At 38.0% G+C, this 20,449-nt stretch overlaps 1 protein-coding gene across 2 annotated transcripts in view; it reads right to left on the reverse strand.

Annotated features, from left to right (window-relative positions):
- Positions 1-849: 849 nt before the first annotated feature.
- The window catches only part of CA8 (carbonic anhydrase 8), a 49,560-nt gene continuing 29,960 nt past the window's right edge, over positions 850-20,449 (reverse strand). Inside the window, exons 7-10 of one of the 2 annotated variants that reach the window (XR_014316809.1) lie at positions 18,394-18,506; positions 13,064-13,236; positions 3,038-3,276; positions 850-888 (exon numbers count right to left, since the gene is read on the reverse strand). Coding sequence is in view for 1 of the 2 variants with exons in the window: in XM_082752277.1 (XP_082608403.1) it covers positions 13,102-13,236; positions 18,394-18,506 (248 nt within the window). In the remaining variant the exon portion in view is untranslated. Of the gene's footprint in view, positions 889-1,940; positions 3,277-13,063; positions 13,237-18,393; positions 18,507-20,449 lie in introns of those variants that run through there. The other variant, XM_082752277.1, reaches the window with a different exon arrangement.

A 20,449-nucleotide genomic window follows, 5' to 3' on the forward strand; every position in this document is an offset into this window, starting at 1 on the left:
GGAAACCCCAAGAGCACATCACCTGAAGTTGGAAATCAGCCACAGCAGACATCCTGCCCTAGCTCACCTGACTTCTCCCAAAAGTTGAATTTCTTCTTATTCCCTGTACTATCCTAAAATTGTCATGAAGGCTGCAAAGCCAGCCTTTGCTTCATGAGGCATATAGCTGCTTGTATAATGTCATAAATTTCAAGATCTACAAGTGTGTAACTGCTACCTGTGAATTTCTTCTGGCCTCAACACGTACAGGAAACCTCTAATTCACATTTGTAATAAGTCCTTAAAATTATATGGTGCATCATAGACATATATAATTATCTTTAAAAATACTTCCAATGCAGATAGCAATCTAATTCAGAAGAACTTTTGTGGCTACAGGCTTGAAGAGGAAATTATTAACCTTACACTACCCTTATAACACCTTTATCAATTCTTATGATTTCTTAAAAACATTAATACAAAGGCAGGCATGTGGAACTCTAATTGAAGAGTAGCAGAGCCTTGCCACACTCAATAAAACCTCTCATGGGTGCAGTGTAACCGGAGTAATACACAGAGAGCCTTTCTGCAAATTCCTCCCTGTGGATTCCTACTGAAACCAGAAAGACTAATTTAACTTTTCCCAGCACACCACGAATGTGGGTTGACCAATCTGTAATTAGAATGGGTGTGTTTGGGGAGTGAATTTGTTGTTATAATTAGATCTGGGTCTAAAGACAAAACACAGTACTAAGTATTTTTACTAGTGTTTTGTTTTGTGTTTTTTTTTCAAAGCCAAGCCTTCAAAAAAAATTTCACAAATGTTGAGACAAGTTTTCTAACCTCAGTTTCTCAGCAGTAGGATTTATACAGCTCAGACTTCACTGTCCAAGGCAATGCAGGAAAGAACTGCAAACACAGGAAGGGAGCACAGGAAAAGGAAGCAATGGACATCAATTTTTCAGTGGAGACATTACATCATTTGCTTTGCAATGTATCTGTATTTCAAAGCCAGAATAATATCAACCAGCTCCAAGATAAGGAACGTGTTTATTCAGAGAATAAACTACTTCAAATTTCATCAGAATGTCAATATTTGCTGTATTAATATTACAGTTTCCTTCAGTTAATACCCAGTAGTTATTAATATGTTTTGTACAAAGGGAGAAGATCTTATGAATGAGTTGTTCACAGAACCTGTGAATTGCCAGGTTCAGAATCTTTTGGACGGTTCTTTCATTACTGCATGCAAGGAGATAGCAAGAGGTCTTCAACTAGCAGAAACCCGTTGACTTCCACCTCCTAGGATTTTTATTTATTTTAATTTAATTTTATTTTAGAGCCAAGCCTGACAACTGCAATAAATTACTGGGCTACTGTCAAAAACCGCAGACAATCCAGCCAAGCTATTGCAGAGCAGACACTTTGTACAGCAGACCTTATGCAGACTCCTCCCTGTGCTGTGGCAAGATATAGACCCAGAGGAAGCCAGGCTCTGCTGTTGGGGTTGAGTTACAGCTGCAGCTGCTTGAGGAGTCATTGCTGAAGGAAGAGGAGCAGCAGCCAGTGAGTGAAGCTGCTCCTTTGACATTTTGAAGTGCTGGGACATTGCAGATGGAAAACCTATTTTTGGCCAGTACTGAAATCTCAAGCCCCTTGACTAGAGAATGTGCTTATATTTCATTAAATTTGGGCAGAAGGTAGAGGAACGTTCTTAAGCAAAACCCTAAGAAATGTGATTTTCCATAGGCCCAAGAAGCAATCTGCCAATTACAACTCTGCTAAGCTTCTTAAACAGATGACTTCACGATGGGCTGCTTGCTGCATATTTTATGTGCATTTATTGCAATACTTACTACAAGGGCAGCTGTGTCTCTCCAAAGGTTGCAAATGTTTCTCCAGTACACACAGTCACGAGAACATGAAGTAGTGAGCAGTATTCACTCCCTCTCACCCAGCTCAAGTGCAGTGTGTGAGTTTGTTGTACTTTTTTCTGTTGACCCTAACATACACACAAATGACTGAGAATTCATAATTCATTATTCAGCAGCAGCCCTCCCTATTGCCCTTGAAGAGGTGGATTAAGCACGCCTTGTGACACTGCATTTGCCACTGCATAGTGATGACTTTGTGATTGATGACTCACCAATCTGCTCTGAGGGAGTAAACTCTGCTTTGTGAACCTCTGTTTGCATCCCCATTGTGCCCTGCCTGCAGCTTGCCATCTGTGCTCAGGCGTTCTTCTACTCACATAAGCCTGCCCTCATCGTGCTAGCGAAACGGACCATGCTGATAGCCACGGCGATCAAAGCTACCTTCCACCACTTTCTTACCTCTGTCCTTCGGCTACCTGTTCTGCAGGAATCAGAAGCTATGAGCTTGATTAACCAGCTTAGGCTGAGTTTACCTCTTGAGCTCTGTCAGAGCTCTGTCTGTACCATGTGTGGCCCAGCGTGGTGACCCCCATGCTGTGCAGCAAGCTCAGGACATGCAGAGCAGGTCCCCAGACCACCATCCTCAGCAATGTGCAGAAACAAATGGAACTGTCATAACTCATGGGAGAACAAAGGCTGATAATTTTCTGCCCAAATTGAACATTTCTTTGTAAAATTCCATGACTCACCAAACAGAAAATAATCCAGACGATTCTGTTTTGTTACATCGGTTATTTTCCTTATTTCAAATTTGTTCTTTATTTGAATAAGGTTCCTAGTATTGCAAATGTCATTCAGCTTTATTCAGATAAACCATGTTAAGTGCATAGGTTTGGCAGAGAATTGTTCATTTCTGCCCCAAAATTAATTCAGAATTTGTATAACACTCTCTGTGAACAACCAATGTTTTTTTAACTTTACAGAATGCACCTCCCCTCTACAGAAAAGATGGTTACTGACAGCACAAGAAATGCTACAAAATAAAATTAAATGTAACATTCAAAACAATAATGAGCATTTCTACATATATTAACATTCATACCAAGCTTAAAATTAGTTCTATTTGGATCACAGACCACTATTGAATGCTATGGCAAAGAAACTATATAAGCAATGATAATTACCATTTTAAAATCGTTAACAGTGTGAATTGGAAGATTTAATGTGTTTTCTTCTTTTAATGTACTGCTCCATTCCCAGAATTTCACTGGACCATGTGGACAGACCAACTGTCACAGCTGTCTATCAAGGCTGAATTAGATGAAGACAAACAATACAGGCTTTGTGGTTCAACTCAAGCAGCAGCCTCAAAAGTTTCCATTTCTCATCCAAGGGCACTGTGGGAGCATTGTCTTCCCCCTCTCTGAAAAGAGAATGGAACAATTATGTTACTGAAATTCCTCCGCAGCGGGTCTGAAAGACTGTTTATGTCCAGCCAGGGAGACACGGAAAACTAAAAGCAGGGGTTTCATGACAGCAGGTGGGGACAGTTTCAGAGTATATACTTCATGGACATAATGGTCCTGATTTTTCTCTTTCAGGGTAAAGCCAGTGGTGGAAGATTTAATAGCAATGGAGGAAATGGCAATAAAAATGCAAAGTGAAATGCTGCAGTAAACTTGAAACAAAGCTTTACAATTGGCTTTCTGAATCAATCAGGTAATTGATTCTAATGTGGAGAGCACAGCTGTAAAGTAGAAAGGAAAACATACTATCACCCAGAATTTGTTACCATCTATGGGGACCTACCAAGTAAAGTGCTGAGTACACAGCCCTCATGGGAGTCAGATGGGCTCAAGAAATAGAAAGCAAACGTCCAATTTAACCCTCCTAATAGCAGTAATATTCTGACGTGTTAGCAGTAGAGATAAATTAAGACTTTGTTTCATGCAAACACATATTCATGTGCTGCAGCATAACCTTAGGAAATCAGCTACTCAGGTAGCCCCCATTCAGAAGTGGTAGGTATGAGAGCAACAAATCATTTCATTCCGTTGTACTAACAATCTCATTTTTCCTGAGGTTATTTTAGGGCTCAGTACACATGAAATCCACAAATGTTTGGATACAATCACCTGGGGCTACAACCGCTTGCAGGAACATTCAATACTTCTCTAGAGAGTTCCCACTCCTTTCCTTAAGGAGAAAGGGAGTGTAGAGGTCGTTAGTCTCCTATGGTACTGTCAAGGATTCGGTGCCTACACACAGGACAAACTGTGCAATGATGTCTGTATGCTCCGTAGTTACACAACACACCCCAAAATCATGCAGTTTGACAGCCAGATCATTTGATGGTCAACCTGAAGAACTTTCTGATGGCTGCTTTCTAAGGGAGTCTGTAAGCCCTTCTCAGAGCAGCTGGTTTTAGACATAGTTATATACTTCATGCAGTAGCACAGAGTATTCCCACTTCTTCCTGAGGCTTGGTATAAAAGTACAACACAGGAAAAAAATATGTATACTACTATAGCAAGTTATTTGCAGTCTCTGGAAAAACTCTTGGCATATTTTCCAGTGGGCTACTGATATGATGGTGCAGGGACCAACCCCCTTCCTGAAAAGAAAGGTTTCTCTTGTGGGGACAGAAGATGCTGGATCAAGGCATTCGACTGAAAAACCCAAGTAAGCTCATAAGTTCAATGAGCTCAGAAGAAACCAAAAACTTTTCAGCTTCCGTGTAGGCAAACTAATGCTTTGACAAAGTGATGTTTTCTCAATCTCAATTAGTGCTAAACTAATTAACAAAACTGTTTTATACACTGCACTGAGTAGTATATCTCTTCTTTCTTGGAGAATCCCTAGTGTGATGTAAGGGTGATTGAGTATCTAATTACTCCTTAATTGAATGCACACTTCGTACATTTTTCACTAGTTCAAGCTTAATGCTTTTGGTCCAAAAATCAAAGTCAGTGAAATTAAGTTGAACTGGGATTTGGGCAGCTATTGTATTAACGGATTACTTTTGGAAAGGAGCCTAATTATGAGCCAGCTTGAAGATTTCAGTTGTGGTTGTACAGAAATACTTTGTATTGTCTCACAAAAGACTAATTGTATATATTGGTGGTGGTGTTATTCATGTTTACCCATTATTCGCATTTAAGACTAATTTTTCTACCATGCTAAATTAATAGCACTGTTCTACAATACATATAGTCAAGTAACATACTGTTCAGGCTAATATTTTATGCATATATTAAGGTACTTGTTTCTCTTACTCTTCTGAAGAGTTTTTGGTAATGTAATAATTAAGCTAAAATTGTACCAATGTACTTGCATATTATAATAAAAAAAAATGCCTAGATGACCTGTTTGTTTATATTTATATTTCTGTCTCTTAAATCTCCTTTGCTTGGGTTGAGTCCTACATATAGGGTCCCGCTGCTTCTGGAGGAGTCCTTTACAGGTCAGATAACCATCTTCCAAGAAAAACTTTTTTAAGGATCAGTGCCATCAAGTGTAAATTTCTGAGAAATTAAATAGGATGGCCACAATCCTTTCCATCAGATACGGAGGAAGCAAGACACCCCACTACAGCCATCTTAGGCTTATAGTTAATCAATATGCAAGATCAAAACCATCTTTCTGCTACTTAAAATTAGTCAATCTCCTTTCTAGAGAACTTTTCTACCTCTTTTGTCTTAGCATATTCTTTACCATTACTGTTGCACACAGTGTCTCTCTTTATTATTATTTTTTTCTTGTATTGTAGAAGCATCTTGCCTCCTCAATACCAAGTTAAACTAAAAAGTTTGTTGAGTTAAAAAAGATTCAGAGTGTCCCACTACCTTATGAATCCTCATTTCTTGCAACTCTTCATAACTCTTTCCATGAAAAGGTCACAGTTTATAGAATGCACCATCTAGTTCTGTGGGCATTTAACAGTATCAAGCTAACTAAAGTGTACCTTTGTTTCTCTTGAGCTCTGAGTCTGCATAAAAAGGTATTAAAATTACAAAAAGCTCTGCTTTGTAGGATTGCTGCCACAAAATCTGGTCTTAGTCATAAAATACAGCTAACAAAAATCACTTCTGGTATTCTCTTCCTTGAATGAGAATTATCAGTTGCAGAAATATTGTCAGTAACCCAAATAACTGGATCACTTTTCTTTGATATTTATTTTCAAAACATTGTTGTCTGCTTAGCAAGAGTTTGTATGCATACTCATTGTTTTCATCCATATGAAAGAATTAGAATTACAATTTCCAATAAGAATAAAGATCTGTCAATCCCTGGATTCTCGGTTCCAATGGAGTAATAATTTTCTTGCTAAAACTCCCTGTGTTATTTCATTGAGGCAAAACAGAACATGCTGCCATTTCCTAACATGCTGTACAACCATGTAGAAGAAGGAATACATCTTGTGGGCTTTCTTCTCTGTTTCTGTAGCCAGATGCATGTACTTATATGTCCTTCTAATACCCTTAACATTTGAGAGCTGTTACATTACTATATATTACACATACTAATCTATAGTCTATATACTTTAAAAATCAGGTGTAGTTCAATTAGAGATGATTAAGCTTCAGACCATTTTGCCTCGACGCTGATCTGCAGCATTTTCCCCATAAGTGAATAAAACATGTCACAGTTCCACCTAGCTTTCATGCTGAAATTGCCAACAAACATGCTGTGAGAAAGTTTTTTTATGACAGGTGCTCCTCAGTAAGTTTTCAGTTTCCAAGCAGTAGTGTACAAACCATACACGAGTTATGGTAAGCAGCTGGGAATTGTACTTTTTTTTTTTTTTTTTCTTCATAAAAAGGCTGATGAAGGCAGTGCATTGGGGAACGTGTGGTGTTGAATGTGTGGTGTTGATAGAGAGGCACAGGCCAAGAAATTTGGGAGCTTTTGTCAACATGAAGTATCTTATCTGAAGCACATAGCAGGGGGTTGATTCCTATGCTACCCTATGATTTTGTTTAGCTTTAGATGGACCTTACAGGGTTAATCTGCACACCCCTTTTCCTTCTGTTGCAATGAAGTAGTGGGAAGCAACCTGAAAAGATTGCTTTCAGCCATTCCTGAAGCTCTCTGTCCCCTAAACTCTCCAAAGTTTTTGGCAGTATGCTTCCAGTAGCTCTTCAATTATGGTGTGTGGCTCACAAGCCAAAGGTATTTGGCTCTCTGTCCCATAGTCATTCAAACGTAAGCTCACTCTCAAGTACTCTGAAGTGGCAGCAGTGTGCTGGGCACCATACATAAGCTCTCAAAAACAGAAGAACAGTAGTTGGTTGTGTGGATAGCGTGATGCTGTGTGTCTCAAAGATTGAAACTTAACAATTAAACAGCTCTCTTTCAAGAGAAAAACTTGACCTCATGGAGACAAATAATGACTGATGAAAAATCACTTGATGAAAAGCAGCATAATTATTCACATTTCATCGTATCTAGGAAATCATTGTATTTCTAAAGAGCTAGTGTTGATAACCTCTGTTTTTTGTTTTTGTTTTATTTTTAATACCAGGAAAGAGAGAAGAATGGCCATAGTAGCATAATGATGCATGGCTGCTGAAAGCTCACTCCAGATCTGGATCAACACAACAGGAAACCATAAAACTCCTCAGTGTTGGAACTTTCTCAGAGTAATTTGTTTGTGAACTTTAGGAACCACAAAAGCTATTAGTAACTGAGAGCAATGACATAGTCATTGGTAATGTGAACCCCCTTTCAAATGTGAAGTTCACTGAGATCTACTTAGGCAAAGAAATACAGACTATAGCATCACTCCACTCAACCCTGTTTCTCAAAGGCAAGGCACTGCTTCACAGCTCACTCTGTAAATACTCTAAATATCCTTTCATATACTGTATTCTACTGCTACCATACAATGCACAATGCCACAAAGAGGGGAATGTACCACTACCTATTTAGTGATAGCTCATTCCCACCAGCACTGCTGATTCCTTGTTCAGTTTCATGTGGAAAGGGCAGCATAGTTTTGCTGCCACAAGAACAGCTCAGTAGCTTCAAAAGTGAGTAGTTTGCACTATGCACTCACAAAATGCACCAGATACGGTCACCATGTTGTCCTCCCTCCTTAGCTTATACTGTGAACCTAATGCTGTGCCAATTTCTGCTTGTTTGGTTGTACCTCACAACATCATCCAGACAGTCTCTGCGGTATGAGGCATGCAGTCTCTTTTATTCCTTCATGAAATCATGCAATCCCTGCAGTAACAAGCATGCAGCCACTGTTCCTCCCACCCTAAATTACCCCTTCCTGTTCTACAGGCCTAGCACAAACTTGGTGTTTTAATGACAACATTTATGTCTTTTTTCTCTACTATTCCTCCTCTCTTTCCTTTCAGAAAAGGATATAGGGGTCCTGCTAGACAAGAAGTTGAACATGAGCCAACAATGCACCCATGCAACAGCCTCCTGGGCTGCACTAGAAAGTACATTGCCAGCAGGTCAAGGGAGATGATCCTTCATGACTACTCCTCGTTGGTGAGATGTCTGGAGTGCTGGATTTAGTTCTGGGTTCCCCAGTTCAAGAGAAACATGGACATACTGGAAAGAGTCCAGCAACAGACCCCAAAAAAATAATTAAAAGAAATACAGAAAATCTCATGTAAGCTTCTCTTACTCTAAGGGCACTCAGACAAAGAAATAGCTTGCCCAAAGATGTTGTGGAGTCTTCAGCTTTAGAATTATTCAAAACCCAATTGGATATTACCCTGAACAACCCACTATAGTTGACACTGCTTTGAGCCAGAGATTGGACTAACACATATCCAGAGGCCCTTTCCAACCACAACTATTCTGTGATTCTACTGTTCTTCAATCTAAAATTAAATTCAATTTTTTTTACCTTCTATATCTGAAAGCAAATCTGCACTGAGCTTTCCATACAAACTCCCTGTCACCTGACTAGCTCTATCACTATTCTATTGGATATGACTAAAATAGGTTATAAACAAGGAAAAAAAAAAAAAAAGTTTTATTTCTATGGAAACGTGAAAACTTCAGCAATTGCAGAAAAGAAAGGATGTAAAGTTTGTTCTGTAAACAATATATTTCAAAAAATCCAATGAACAGATCCAAGAGGTTTGCTAACCCCAGGCTATAGGATAGAGATGCATTTTTAGTGGAAAAGCAGAGCCAAAAGAGGTCAACTAAGCAGCAAAAACCTATCCTAAAACCGAACAGGTTAAAAAGAGCAGTGGAGCTACAAAGTTCTACCTGCTGTGTCCTCCTTAATATCTCTATTTCATCTTAGACGAACTTTGCTCCAGAATTGGAGGCGGCTATTTTGAGATCTGTTCTCTCTTACAATAAAGGAACAGTTGAAAAAATAACAATATTTTCTTTACCTGAGATTACACAATATATGTTTGTATCATCTGTACCTTCAATTCAACAAGCTACTGCAAATTGCATCAAAGATCAACATATACCATTTGATCATAAGCCACAAAAGGCTCAATTCTGTCAAGGTTTCAATCAAGGCTGAAAAGCAGATGCTCAAAAGATTTATGAGCGTGGCATGCAGAAAGCCTGCATTCTGATTCAGTCAAAAGTAATTAGACCTTTTACACAACCTCTCCCTATGCCTGTGTATACACCACTTATAAAGGAACATTTGTCTCCTTTTCTTGACAGAGTGTTGTGGCCACAGGAAAATAATGTTTCTCAAGGTTCTTTGAGTGCTTGCACTACACTGGCTTGAAATGAAAGAGAAAATATTGAAAGCTCTACAGACAGGAGTTCCAGCAGTCTTGGCAGAGGAGCATCATGTCAGAAAAGAAGTGTTTGTAACTGTAATACTCAAGACATACCAGACCTGGAGAGCAGCCTAGAAGAGAGGGATCTGGGGGTCGTGGTAGACAGCAAGTTGAATATGAGCCAGCAGTGTGCCCTGGCAGCCAGGAGGGCCAACCGTGTCCTGGGGTGCATCAAGCACGGCATCGCTAGTAGGTCAAGGGAGGTGATTGTCCCGCTCTACTCTGCGCTGGTGCGGCCTCACCTCGAGTACTGTGTGCAGTTCTGGGCACCACAGTATAAAAAGGACATGAAACTGTTGGAAAGTGTCCAGAGGAGGGCTACGAAGATGGTGAAAGGCCTGGAGGGGAAGATGTACGAAGAACGGCTGAGGTCACTGGGCCTGTTCAGCCTGGAGAAGAGGAGGCTGAGGGGAGACCTCATCACAGTCTACAACTTCCTCGTAAGGGGGTGTCGAGAGGCAGGAGACCTTTTCTCCATTAACACCAGTGACAGGACCCGCGGGAACGGGGTTAAGCTGAGGCAGGGGAAATTTAGGCTTGACATCAGGAGGGGATTCTTCACAGAGAGGGTGGTTGCACACTGGAACAGGCTCCCCAGGGAAGTGGTCACTGCACCGAGCCTGTCTGAATTTAAGAAGAGATTGGACTGTGCACTTAGTCACATGGTCTGAACTTTTGGGTAGACCTGTGTGGTGTCAAGAGTTGGACTTGATGATCCTTAAGGGTCCCTTCCAACTCAGGATATTCTATGATTCTATGATTCTATGATTCTATGACCTTTAAAATAAAAGGTAGTGTCCTTTTTGAAAGCAAGCAATACTTTCTCTTGGAAGTAATCATTATGTAGATCCAACTCTGCAAACTATTACTTCCCCGTCCACTACTGGGTCTTCATAACCCATGTTAGAAGCCCCAGCTGAAGGACCGTTACTCATTCCTAGGAAGGAGGGGAGTTATCTTTTCTGAGGATGTCTGAGGTACGTGTGGGGAGCTACTGTTCCTCAACACCTCCCACCTGGAGAGAGCAGTCTGAGAAAACCACAACAAAATAGGTAAGACTGTTTATTTTCTTTTCTGAGGAGAAAGTGCAGAAGAGAGGCAATCAAGAGATTTTTCTGTGGGCTACACAATGCTCAGAGTCACAGTCCTTTCTCAGTGTTTAAGAGTCTATAATTAACACAACCCAACAGTGAACACTGGCATTTCACATTAAAAATTCCATCATTTGGGAATTAAAACTGCAGATTATTTTGTGAAGCATAGCCAAGATAAATCTTGTTATTTATAACAATTCATCAAAAGTATCGACAAATGTAATAAAATTTCAAACATGAAAGCAAAAGGAAAATTTTCACATTTCAGTTCCAGCATTGTAAAGGGAAGCTCTTTCATGCTTAAAATTCAAAGTCAGAGTGTCAAGTAATTTCACTGTTAGAGACCTGAATTACCTGCACTGGCCTGAGGGCATTATTCATTCTCTGGGAAAAATTGTACTTTAATATTGCTATGATTTTCCCACGTAATTTTAATGCAGAAGCCTGGATGAATTTGAATCATCTATTTCAAGATTAAAGTGACGACATTCTGTGACTGCAGAGAACTATGTAATTGAGAATTGGGCTTCAGGATGTGCCCAAATTTAAATATGGGAATGAGAAAGCAATATTAATAAAAGGACTAGTATTTTGCTTTCTTTACTTAACTTCTGGGATGCTAATATTAAATAGAGTTATAAAATACAAATAAACACATTAAAATATTTAGATGCATATGTTATATTGAATGCTTACACTATATCAAAAGAACATTAAAATTGTTGGCCACTGTCCCAGACCACTAAATAATTTGTCAAGTGCAGAGGGAAAGACAATCTTCCCACTAGTTTTTAACAGATCCGTTTTCGGAAGCACTTAATTATTAATCTCTTTTAGGTGCTATCTACTGCTTGATCATTTGTTAACTTTATATGAAGTTGGGTATGGGATCCAGAGCATATTCTGAAGTTTAACCCCACAACAGAGCCTGAAGTGAAACAGGCAGTTCCATCACTGACCTAGATAGTGCGTGAGTTTAATGTACAAATAAATGTCTGTACCCTACAGTGTGTATCAAAAACCTTTCAGCAGCATGCTTCCAGGTGAAACTCTGGAAGAATTGCTTCTATTATAAGCATATGGCTTTGAAGAAATGTGCAGATAGAAAAACTGATGCCTTTATATAATAGATTCTACCAGAGTACCCTATGGTTTTTATTATTTTTTTTTAAGTTTATTTTAGAGTAGGAGATGAACATTTCTATTATGCTAAAATGTAGCAGGACTTACTAAAGAAAGTAAGTGAACAGATTCATTCTTTTTAAAAATATTTTCTAGGTTAGCTTTCATACTATTGGTATCAAGATGGGACCACTGTATTACAAAAACAACCGTAAATGTCGGTGTCTGACTGATCAAGGTAACTAGCTGTCTTGATAGCAAATTTTCTTTAACTCTAAGAATCTCATTACCAGGGTTTTCATTATAGTAAAGCATTGATTACCTAAGTGTAATGAGCTTTAGGAGTAACAGTTGAGTACTAAGGGAATTTATGTTGTAATTGATAGAAGCTAAGGGAATACTACAGGGGCGGTTTTAATAACTCATGTGTGGATAATACAAGTTCACGTGTGTATTAGCTCTTCTGTACTGAATCCAAAGTCATCCTTGCTCTGAGAGCCAATGAAAGAAAAAAGCATCACTGAGGATAAGAAGCAGCAACTACTTTGGGGAATGATGTAACATGAAAAATCAGCCATGACTGAAGTTGTTTAACTATCTCCTCTTGTATCTGCACTGGTTTTGCCCAAGATTCATTGTTTGGTTGGGAAAGTACAGCATTCTAAAACAGGAAAAAGGGATTTAAAAAAAAAAAAAAAAAAAAAAAAAAAGGACCTCCAAAGGGCCTCCAGAACTAGTAACCAGTACTTTGTTTAACAGAACACTAGATCACAAGATTCACCAGTGACTGGTCTTAAAACAGGAAGAAATCAGTGTCCTTTAGACCTTTAGAAGTAGGCAAATCTATCACACAACCCTAGGCATAATGTGCTCTTGCTCATTGCAGTAGGAGAAACTTAAAGCTACAAGAAGTAACTGCGAACTAACTTTGCCTACAACTGCCTACTGAAGTCAATAGAAAGATTTTAATTCACTAAATCACATACTAGATTCCAGCCAGTAAAGAACCCAATTATTCCAATTATTGGCATTTCAGAAAGGAAAACCAATGTGTTATGCCACAGGATAAAATAAAACAGTAGTGTCAAACGTTATAGTTGTGAAAATATATCATAATATTAGCTGAAATTGACTCATTTTTTCCTTTGGCAATATCTCCCCTATGAAAATTATTTCAAAGTTTTGATATTTCTGCTAAGCTTTTACTTACCTAAATAAAAATTGATTTTTGCTGTTTTTCCTCTTCTGCTACTGAAATGCAGCCCTGATGACTCTGTCGCTAAGTGGCTGAGTTGGTCTGAAGTTATCTCCTAGGATTCCATCACAGCCCTCTAAAAGTTCTGCACCTTTAACATGTGTCCTCAGTCTACGAAATTCCTCTATCTGAAAGGCAGAAAAACAGACATGAAGAAGCTGAGATACATTCTTTGTTATGGGACTAATGATTGAAATCAACTTTTCCTGTCACTTCTGCAGCTTTGAAACCTGGAGCGCTCAGATACCATATGCTAACATCATTATATCTATATATCAGCACTGTCAAAATAGAGAAAAATAAGAACTTCTATGCATGTGGTTTAGCAAACATATCCTTTGTGCTTTCATAATTTCTTTTGGGATCCATCATCTTTTACCCACTGTAGATTACATCCCCATGAAATCAACCTCACAGTTGTGACATTAAAGTAATCATTATGGTCTTCCTCAAAGAAGTACAGGAATAGCTCAGTCAACAGGAAACTTTTGTATTTCTTCCAGTGATTTATTTATTGTGTGAAACTGTTGCTTCATTTAAATTAAAATTATTTGCTAAACCAGGAGAATTTTAAACAGGCTTTGAACTGTAGAGGAAGTCTGTGACATATTATACATAACAATATGTTATTTCTTGAAATCAAAAGGAAATATCACTTCAAAAGTTATGTAGGTATAGGTGCTAAATATATATATATAAATCAAATATAATCAAAAATCAATATAAAACTTTTCAAATGGTCCAAAATAATGTATTTTTGGTGGACTCTTTTTAGATTTCACCCTAACCTGATGTAGTGGACAGTGTCAGAGCTTCCATCTTCATCCCTCGTATAAGCATCAAGCTCTATGTGACATAAGGCTAAGAAAACCAATGCATCTCTCAGCAACATTATACCTTACTGTTCAACAGTGCTGTGTCTAGTCTTTTGCATATGTAATTAAAATTACTCCAAAAATTGTGTTTGTTTTTGCTTTGGCATTTTGTCAAGCTACCTTAGCTGGATACAGCAAATGTAGTTGAAGGCTCTGTATCAGCACCGACCCTGTCGTGTCTCACTATTAGCTCAGCTGGAACTTGAAACTGAAACTATACAGAAAGCAAAATGGACCCTGAAGTATTTAATCATTTTATCATCTAAGAGGTTGCAGAGAATGAATTTCTCCATGAAAAACACCCTATGAAGGGTTAAAGGGAGAATGCAAGTGTGATTCCAAAATTAAAGGAAATGAGGTACTAATCTAAGTAATGACATTTTTATTCTTATATTGCTTGCAGAGAATACTTTCTTTCTGCAATGGATGACAATCACCTTCATTGTTGTTTTCCACTCTAAAGCAGAAATGATACAGACTTATTTTGATTTATATTTTATATATTTTATATTTGATTTAGAGGCTAGTTTTGCTCTGCTGCTTTTTCCTCAAAAGCCAACGTGCTTAGAAATGAATGTTGCTCTGTTTCTTGCAGCTGAGATATAAAGCAATAGTTTAGACTGAAAAGATGAAAAACAGAAAGAACCATAGAAGGTCCTTGAAAATGTTTTCAGAAGCAGATTCCTATTTTGGAAGTTTTGTGTTTGTTTTTTGTGTTTTTGTTTGTTTGTTTGTTTTTGTGTTTGTTTGTTTGTTTGTTTTTGTTTTTGTTTGTTTGTTTGTTTGTGTTTTTTGTTTGTTTGTTTGTTTGTTTTAATGTTTATCAAAAGCAAACTGAAAACAAACCCACTACAGGCTTCAGAACTGAAAAAGTCTTCAGGAGTCAAATGCTGTTAAATCACTAAATTAGTATTGTACCATCTTTCACCATCACTAAACTGAATCAACTATGGGAAGTCTGAAATAATTGTAGTTTTGGAAGAGGCAGGGGCATTTTACAGGAATGTGTCTTTTGTTTGATCTTTTGAAAATGAAATACTTAAACACAGATGAAGGATAGGGAAGAGCAGACTCTGCAAACCTGGCATTTGTGAATTATCTACTACTACAACTACAAATGCTCTGCCCCAGTCCCTGTAGTGAAATCTTTCTCCAGGAGGTATTCTTCACAAAGCAGCTTCCAGTTTCCTCAGTCAGAAAAGACTGATTGGATCCCCACATCCATTCTTCAGGGAAGTCAGGAATTGCAGCCCCACTCTGGAGGGGTAATTGCTTCTGAGCCCACCAGTCTCCTTGCTCAATCTTTCATATCATGGTTCAGACCCCACTGTCAGAGACTTGGTGACATACTTGGTGGCATGCTTCAGTTTTGAGAAGTGGTTTTGTCAGAAAAGGACACTAGCTGTGCTGATGGTACTTTTCATATTAAATTTCCATGTGAAAAGAAAATATGTATGCCCTATTCATACTGCTTCATCTAATACGGAACCATTTACTATTTCCTCTTCACCATCTTATGCCAACGCCTCACGTGACAATGCTGTAAAGTACACCCTGTAGAGGATATAGATACTCTAGAGGCACACAGATAAACATTCTTGAATATTCACACATTTTTTAACAGGAATAACCATCTACACCCAGTAGTCCCTAAGTATGACTCTACTTTTCACGCTGAAATTCAGAAGCAAAGTGAAAGAGTGATTCCACAATGTTAACAATCAGGTTTCTACTGAGTGAAAATAAAGTTAGCTTATATTTTGGAGAACTTTGCAAGAATGTTTTTGCCACTTCCCAATAGTCAGATTCTGAACATTGCTTTATTCTGTTTTACTTAAATATTAGCTGAAGAGTAGAACGCACAAAACAAAGAATATCTGCAAGTTTTCTGTATGAACATTTATTTTACGTGAGAAACAGAAGTATTACCTTCTACTTGAGAATTTCACATGCCTTCATCACACCTTCCAAGAAAACAGACCTGTCTCTCAGTGAATAAAATACCATGAACTTCACAGATTGTTTTATTTCACAGACTACACAAATTTTGCACAACTCCCACTCCAGTTTCAAATGCTAGTTACTATTTCTGCCCTTTAGGACTCAACTTCGAATGAAGTAGACAAAAGAACTAGAGATCTCGCCATTCAATACAAAAACAGTTAACTCCAACAATGAGTACAGCAGAACAACAGCTCCTCACTTCACCATTGTGTAAAACTCCTATTCTGACTGGCTTAGACAACGTATTTGTTCTGGGCTTCAGTGAATAAAAAGCACATTATTCACAAATGTCCTATTAAAAGTATATATATATATAGTGGAGAGAAGAACAAGCAAGTTTTTTTCAATTTTCCTCCTGCTCTTTGCTGGCCTAATGGGAGAGATTTTTCTATTTTCTTGCATTGTATTCCAGCAGTGTACCTCATGGGTAAGGGGTCTTACAAAAGTAGTCAAAGCAGTTCTTTCTGTGCTGTATATTTTAATGTAAGATAAGTGAGGATGATAAAAACACAAAAGCAGGGCAAGAATGTGCAAAAAGAATACTTCAGGATGCGACTTTTCAGACAAGGTTTGATCTCCTTCCCACACAAGTCAGTAATAAAACTCCAGGAATCAGGTTTGCCAAATCTCTTCATGTATTGTGAATCATCTTGGCATGTCTACTCCAATCTCTCTCTGTTCCAGAGACACATCTTTGCTGCACACTATGTCAGTGGCAGGGTGGTCTTGTTACCTAAGCCCTTCCATGACTTGTGAGCCCTTCATCACTGCAATGCTCTTGTTGGACTGAGTTTATACCAACCAAGGTAATGCAACAGTAAAGACCATTTACCCTTCAGCCACAGCAGGTCATAGTAATGCATCCCTCTCTTTTCCCCAGACACTTTATGTAACAGAGGCTCTCTGTTAAAGAAAGGTAAGCAAGATGTGCTCAGTAATCAAAGCAAGAAGGCAGTACTGAATCACAGGTTGTTACACCACTGCGCAGTATTTCTTTTCTGAAGATTTATCCCCTTCATACCACATTCCAACATTTTGTTTTCTTGCGGTGAAAGAACATAAACATTAATTAAAGTTTCATTTTTCTGCATAATTCCTCCCTCATTCACCTCCCACATCATCTCCCAGAAAATGCATGGCTTGAACTATACCCTCCTCTGTCCACTGACTGGATTATAAAAGAATAAAGAATACAAAAGATGTAACTAACATGAACTAAAATGTTATACAATGTGTTGGTCTAATGGCTATGATTGTTACACCTTTGATTAAGTCCTCTTATTTATCCATATCATATCTGACCAATTAGCTGACACGTTACAAAATGCACTGTTTTTAAAAGTTATTCTGAATTTAATAGTGCCAACAGAGTTCTGTTTCCATTTACTCAGTAGTAAGCAGCCATAAGACTTATCCTTTCATAAATAAATAAATAACAGATTAGTGATTGATAAAATACATTTAATTGGCAGGTAACATACAATTAAGCTTATTGGGAACTATCACTTTTATCCTATGATTAGAACCAGAACCCACTCTTCAAGTGGGAAAAAAAAAATAAAAATTGCTGATTTAAAATGGTATGTTGTTAAAATATTCTGCTGGGGTTACTAGCAAAATTTTAGATTATTAAAGCTGAAATAATACAAATTTATCACCTTTATGCTTTTTTCCCTTCTGTTTGCACATCCTTCAGTGGAGAAAATTAGTGCATTCAGCTTCAAGGATTTTAGATAATTTCACTTAAATATACCCACATTTCTCCAGGTGGGTCTCATAGGCTGCAGGAGAATAATCATTGGAAGTTTTTGTTGTTTTATTGGGATTATTTGTTGACAAGCTTGAAATTTCTTATATAGAAATACTTATGTGACTGTTAGATATTACAAAAAATATACTTAAAAATACATATATGTGAAATCAACTTTAAACAGGTAGTTTCCACTTGACATTTATTATAAAATAGAACTAAAAAACAGCAAGGTAAGATAAATATAGTTGAACACAATATAGCTAGCTTGTACAATGTTAACATTTTTCATTCTCTGGGACACAGTACACAGTATCTCCCTGAGCTTTTTTGTTCCTTTAACATCAAAAAGCAATGATATTTGGAAGCTTACAATTACAAAGAACTGAATTTCTTTTGCCCGTTGACTTCTTTCTTTTTCTTTCACTTAAATACAGAATTATTTTAAATGCATATTATAAATGATAACGTTTTTCATCTCTGACCTTTGCGTTGCCTTCAGTGACTCAAAAGGCTTAACCTTTACTTGAAAAGCCATGTACTGATCTAATGGGATCTTCATGGAGAACAAATATAATGCCCTGATATATATATTTGCACGCTATAACCTTTAGCTCATAACCATATTCCAAGGTCACTTTAAGCACAGCTGTTACCTGCACTTGGGACACAGTCAAAGGGTAGCGAAATAATATCCAGGTGACACCTTCACTGCAGGGTGGAATGGTGAGGGAGCCCTCATATACCCAGTAGTCACGCAGGAGAGGATCTGAAATTAAAAGAAACATGGAATTTTAATGACACTAAGGAAAAGGATTGTGTCTTTTAATTATGACGACTTATGATAGCCATGGGCTTGCTCCTATGATGAAGTTAGTATGCAGTAAGGTAAGGTGTGAATTTATGACCTGCCAAGCACTGTCCAATGCTTTCTCATATGACTGCACATGAGCACACAGCTATTACATAACAGTAACTTCTCCCTGTAGATGAATGTTTTAAAGATGAAAATGCCACTTTATAGACATGGCAAATAACATGAGCACAACTCCTTAAACTAACAGAGCAAATAAACCATATCTTGGGAAAGAGCCTCCAGCTTTCCCAACTCCACATTCTCTACTGCAATAACTGTTGTTTGACCTGCTCTCCTTTGGGCCTAGCTCCATGTTTGAAAAACAAATGAAGGAATTGGATTTCTTCTCAACACTCTGGTCATGCAGAATTTCAAACCCACTATTGCATGGAGCTTGAAGTTCACTGCTGGATTAAAATATCAATCCCTTATCCCTAGAACAAGCAGAAAACATTAGAGTTAAGAGGCATCCCATTTTGAAGGTAGAGGGGATGTGTAAAATTGTAACTTAATTCTACATTTAGGGTATGTCTCAAAGATGAATTTACTTCACTTTTTAGAAAAACAAAAGCAGTGAAAACAGCCCAAACCAAACTTTTCAGTTCATAATTCTGGTGACATATTTTTTGAGATGCACTAGTGCCTGCTAGCTTTGGAAAGTGAGCTGGACTCCACAGGAAAAAAATCAATATTTATTTAAGAGATTACTCTGTTGTCTCTCATGAAAACATACAACAGTTTATCTCAGCAGAGTTTTAATTTTACATACAACATATTTTAATCGTTTCAGTTTTTATTGCCCAGACATTCCAGTCACACCGCACTTAACTGAAACTACACAAGGTTGTCCTTTGCTGCTATAGGCCATAATCATAAATGACTTCCTGACTCAGCTAAAGAAGTAGAATAAACTGCTTGGTTGTAAAAGAGGGGAAAAGAAACAAACCTAGAGAGCAATTGGAGACAAAGAGTAGTTAATTGTGACATGGAGACCCAGGGGAAGGTTGTGACTAGCTTGACAAGGACAGGATGGGGGGATGGGAACTGGAATAAACTTGCTTGGTTGACCTAACCTGTTACTGCCGTTTCACTACTAGCTAAGAGGAATGTCCTTAGAATTAAAACTTGCTAAAGAGGCCTGTGATTGTCAGTGAATGGATTTTGGTTTGCCGATATCATTTTCATTCTCAGTTATGGAATTACATAGCAAATCCATTGCAAGAAAGTTGCATTGTCAAGCACTCAAAGTTAAGAACTGCAAGAATTAATTCAGCCCATCCTGTGCATGCATTATGACACTGTCTCATTACATGATCACATATGAAATTTCTAGAGAAGCTTTCATCATTTTTTTGCAAAGATGGATGATTCTATCTTGAAAAGCAGCAGCTAATATTTGGCTTTCTCAGCATAATATATGGTCATAGGTCTTCTTTTTCCCATGCTATTCAACCCCTGCTTCCTAGAAAGACTAATTTTCTTGATTTTTCATTTCTAGTGCACTCATTTCTTCAGTGTCTGAGTGCTTCATGTATGTAAGTTTATCCTTTCAGCACCCCAGTGTGGTGAGAAAGGACAGACTACTCCCAATTTTTAAAGCTGGGGAACTGAGGCAAGTTTAAGATCAAATGCATCTATTCATTTGAAGTGTTTAATATGAGATGCTTAGAACCTGATTTCTCAGAGTAGTTAACTTTCTAGCACTTAATGCAGTCAGAGCACTGCTCCCATTCACTTCAGTTGCAGGTGTAAGCACTCAGCACTTCTGCAAATCAGACCCCATGATCTCAAGTCGGCCACCTAGAAAATGAGGAACACATAATTAGAGATCACTTATGAAAATTTTGGCTTATGTG

Source organism: Aythya marila (assembly GCF_965140915.1).
Source record: "Aythya marila genome assembly, chromosome: 2".
NCBI classification, from domain to species: domain Eukaryota; kingdom Metazoa; phylum Chordata; class Aves; order Anseriformes; family Anatidae; genus Aythya; species Aythya marila.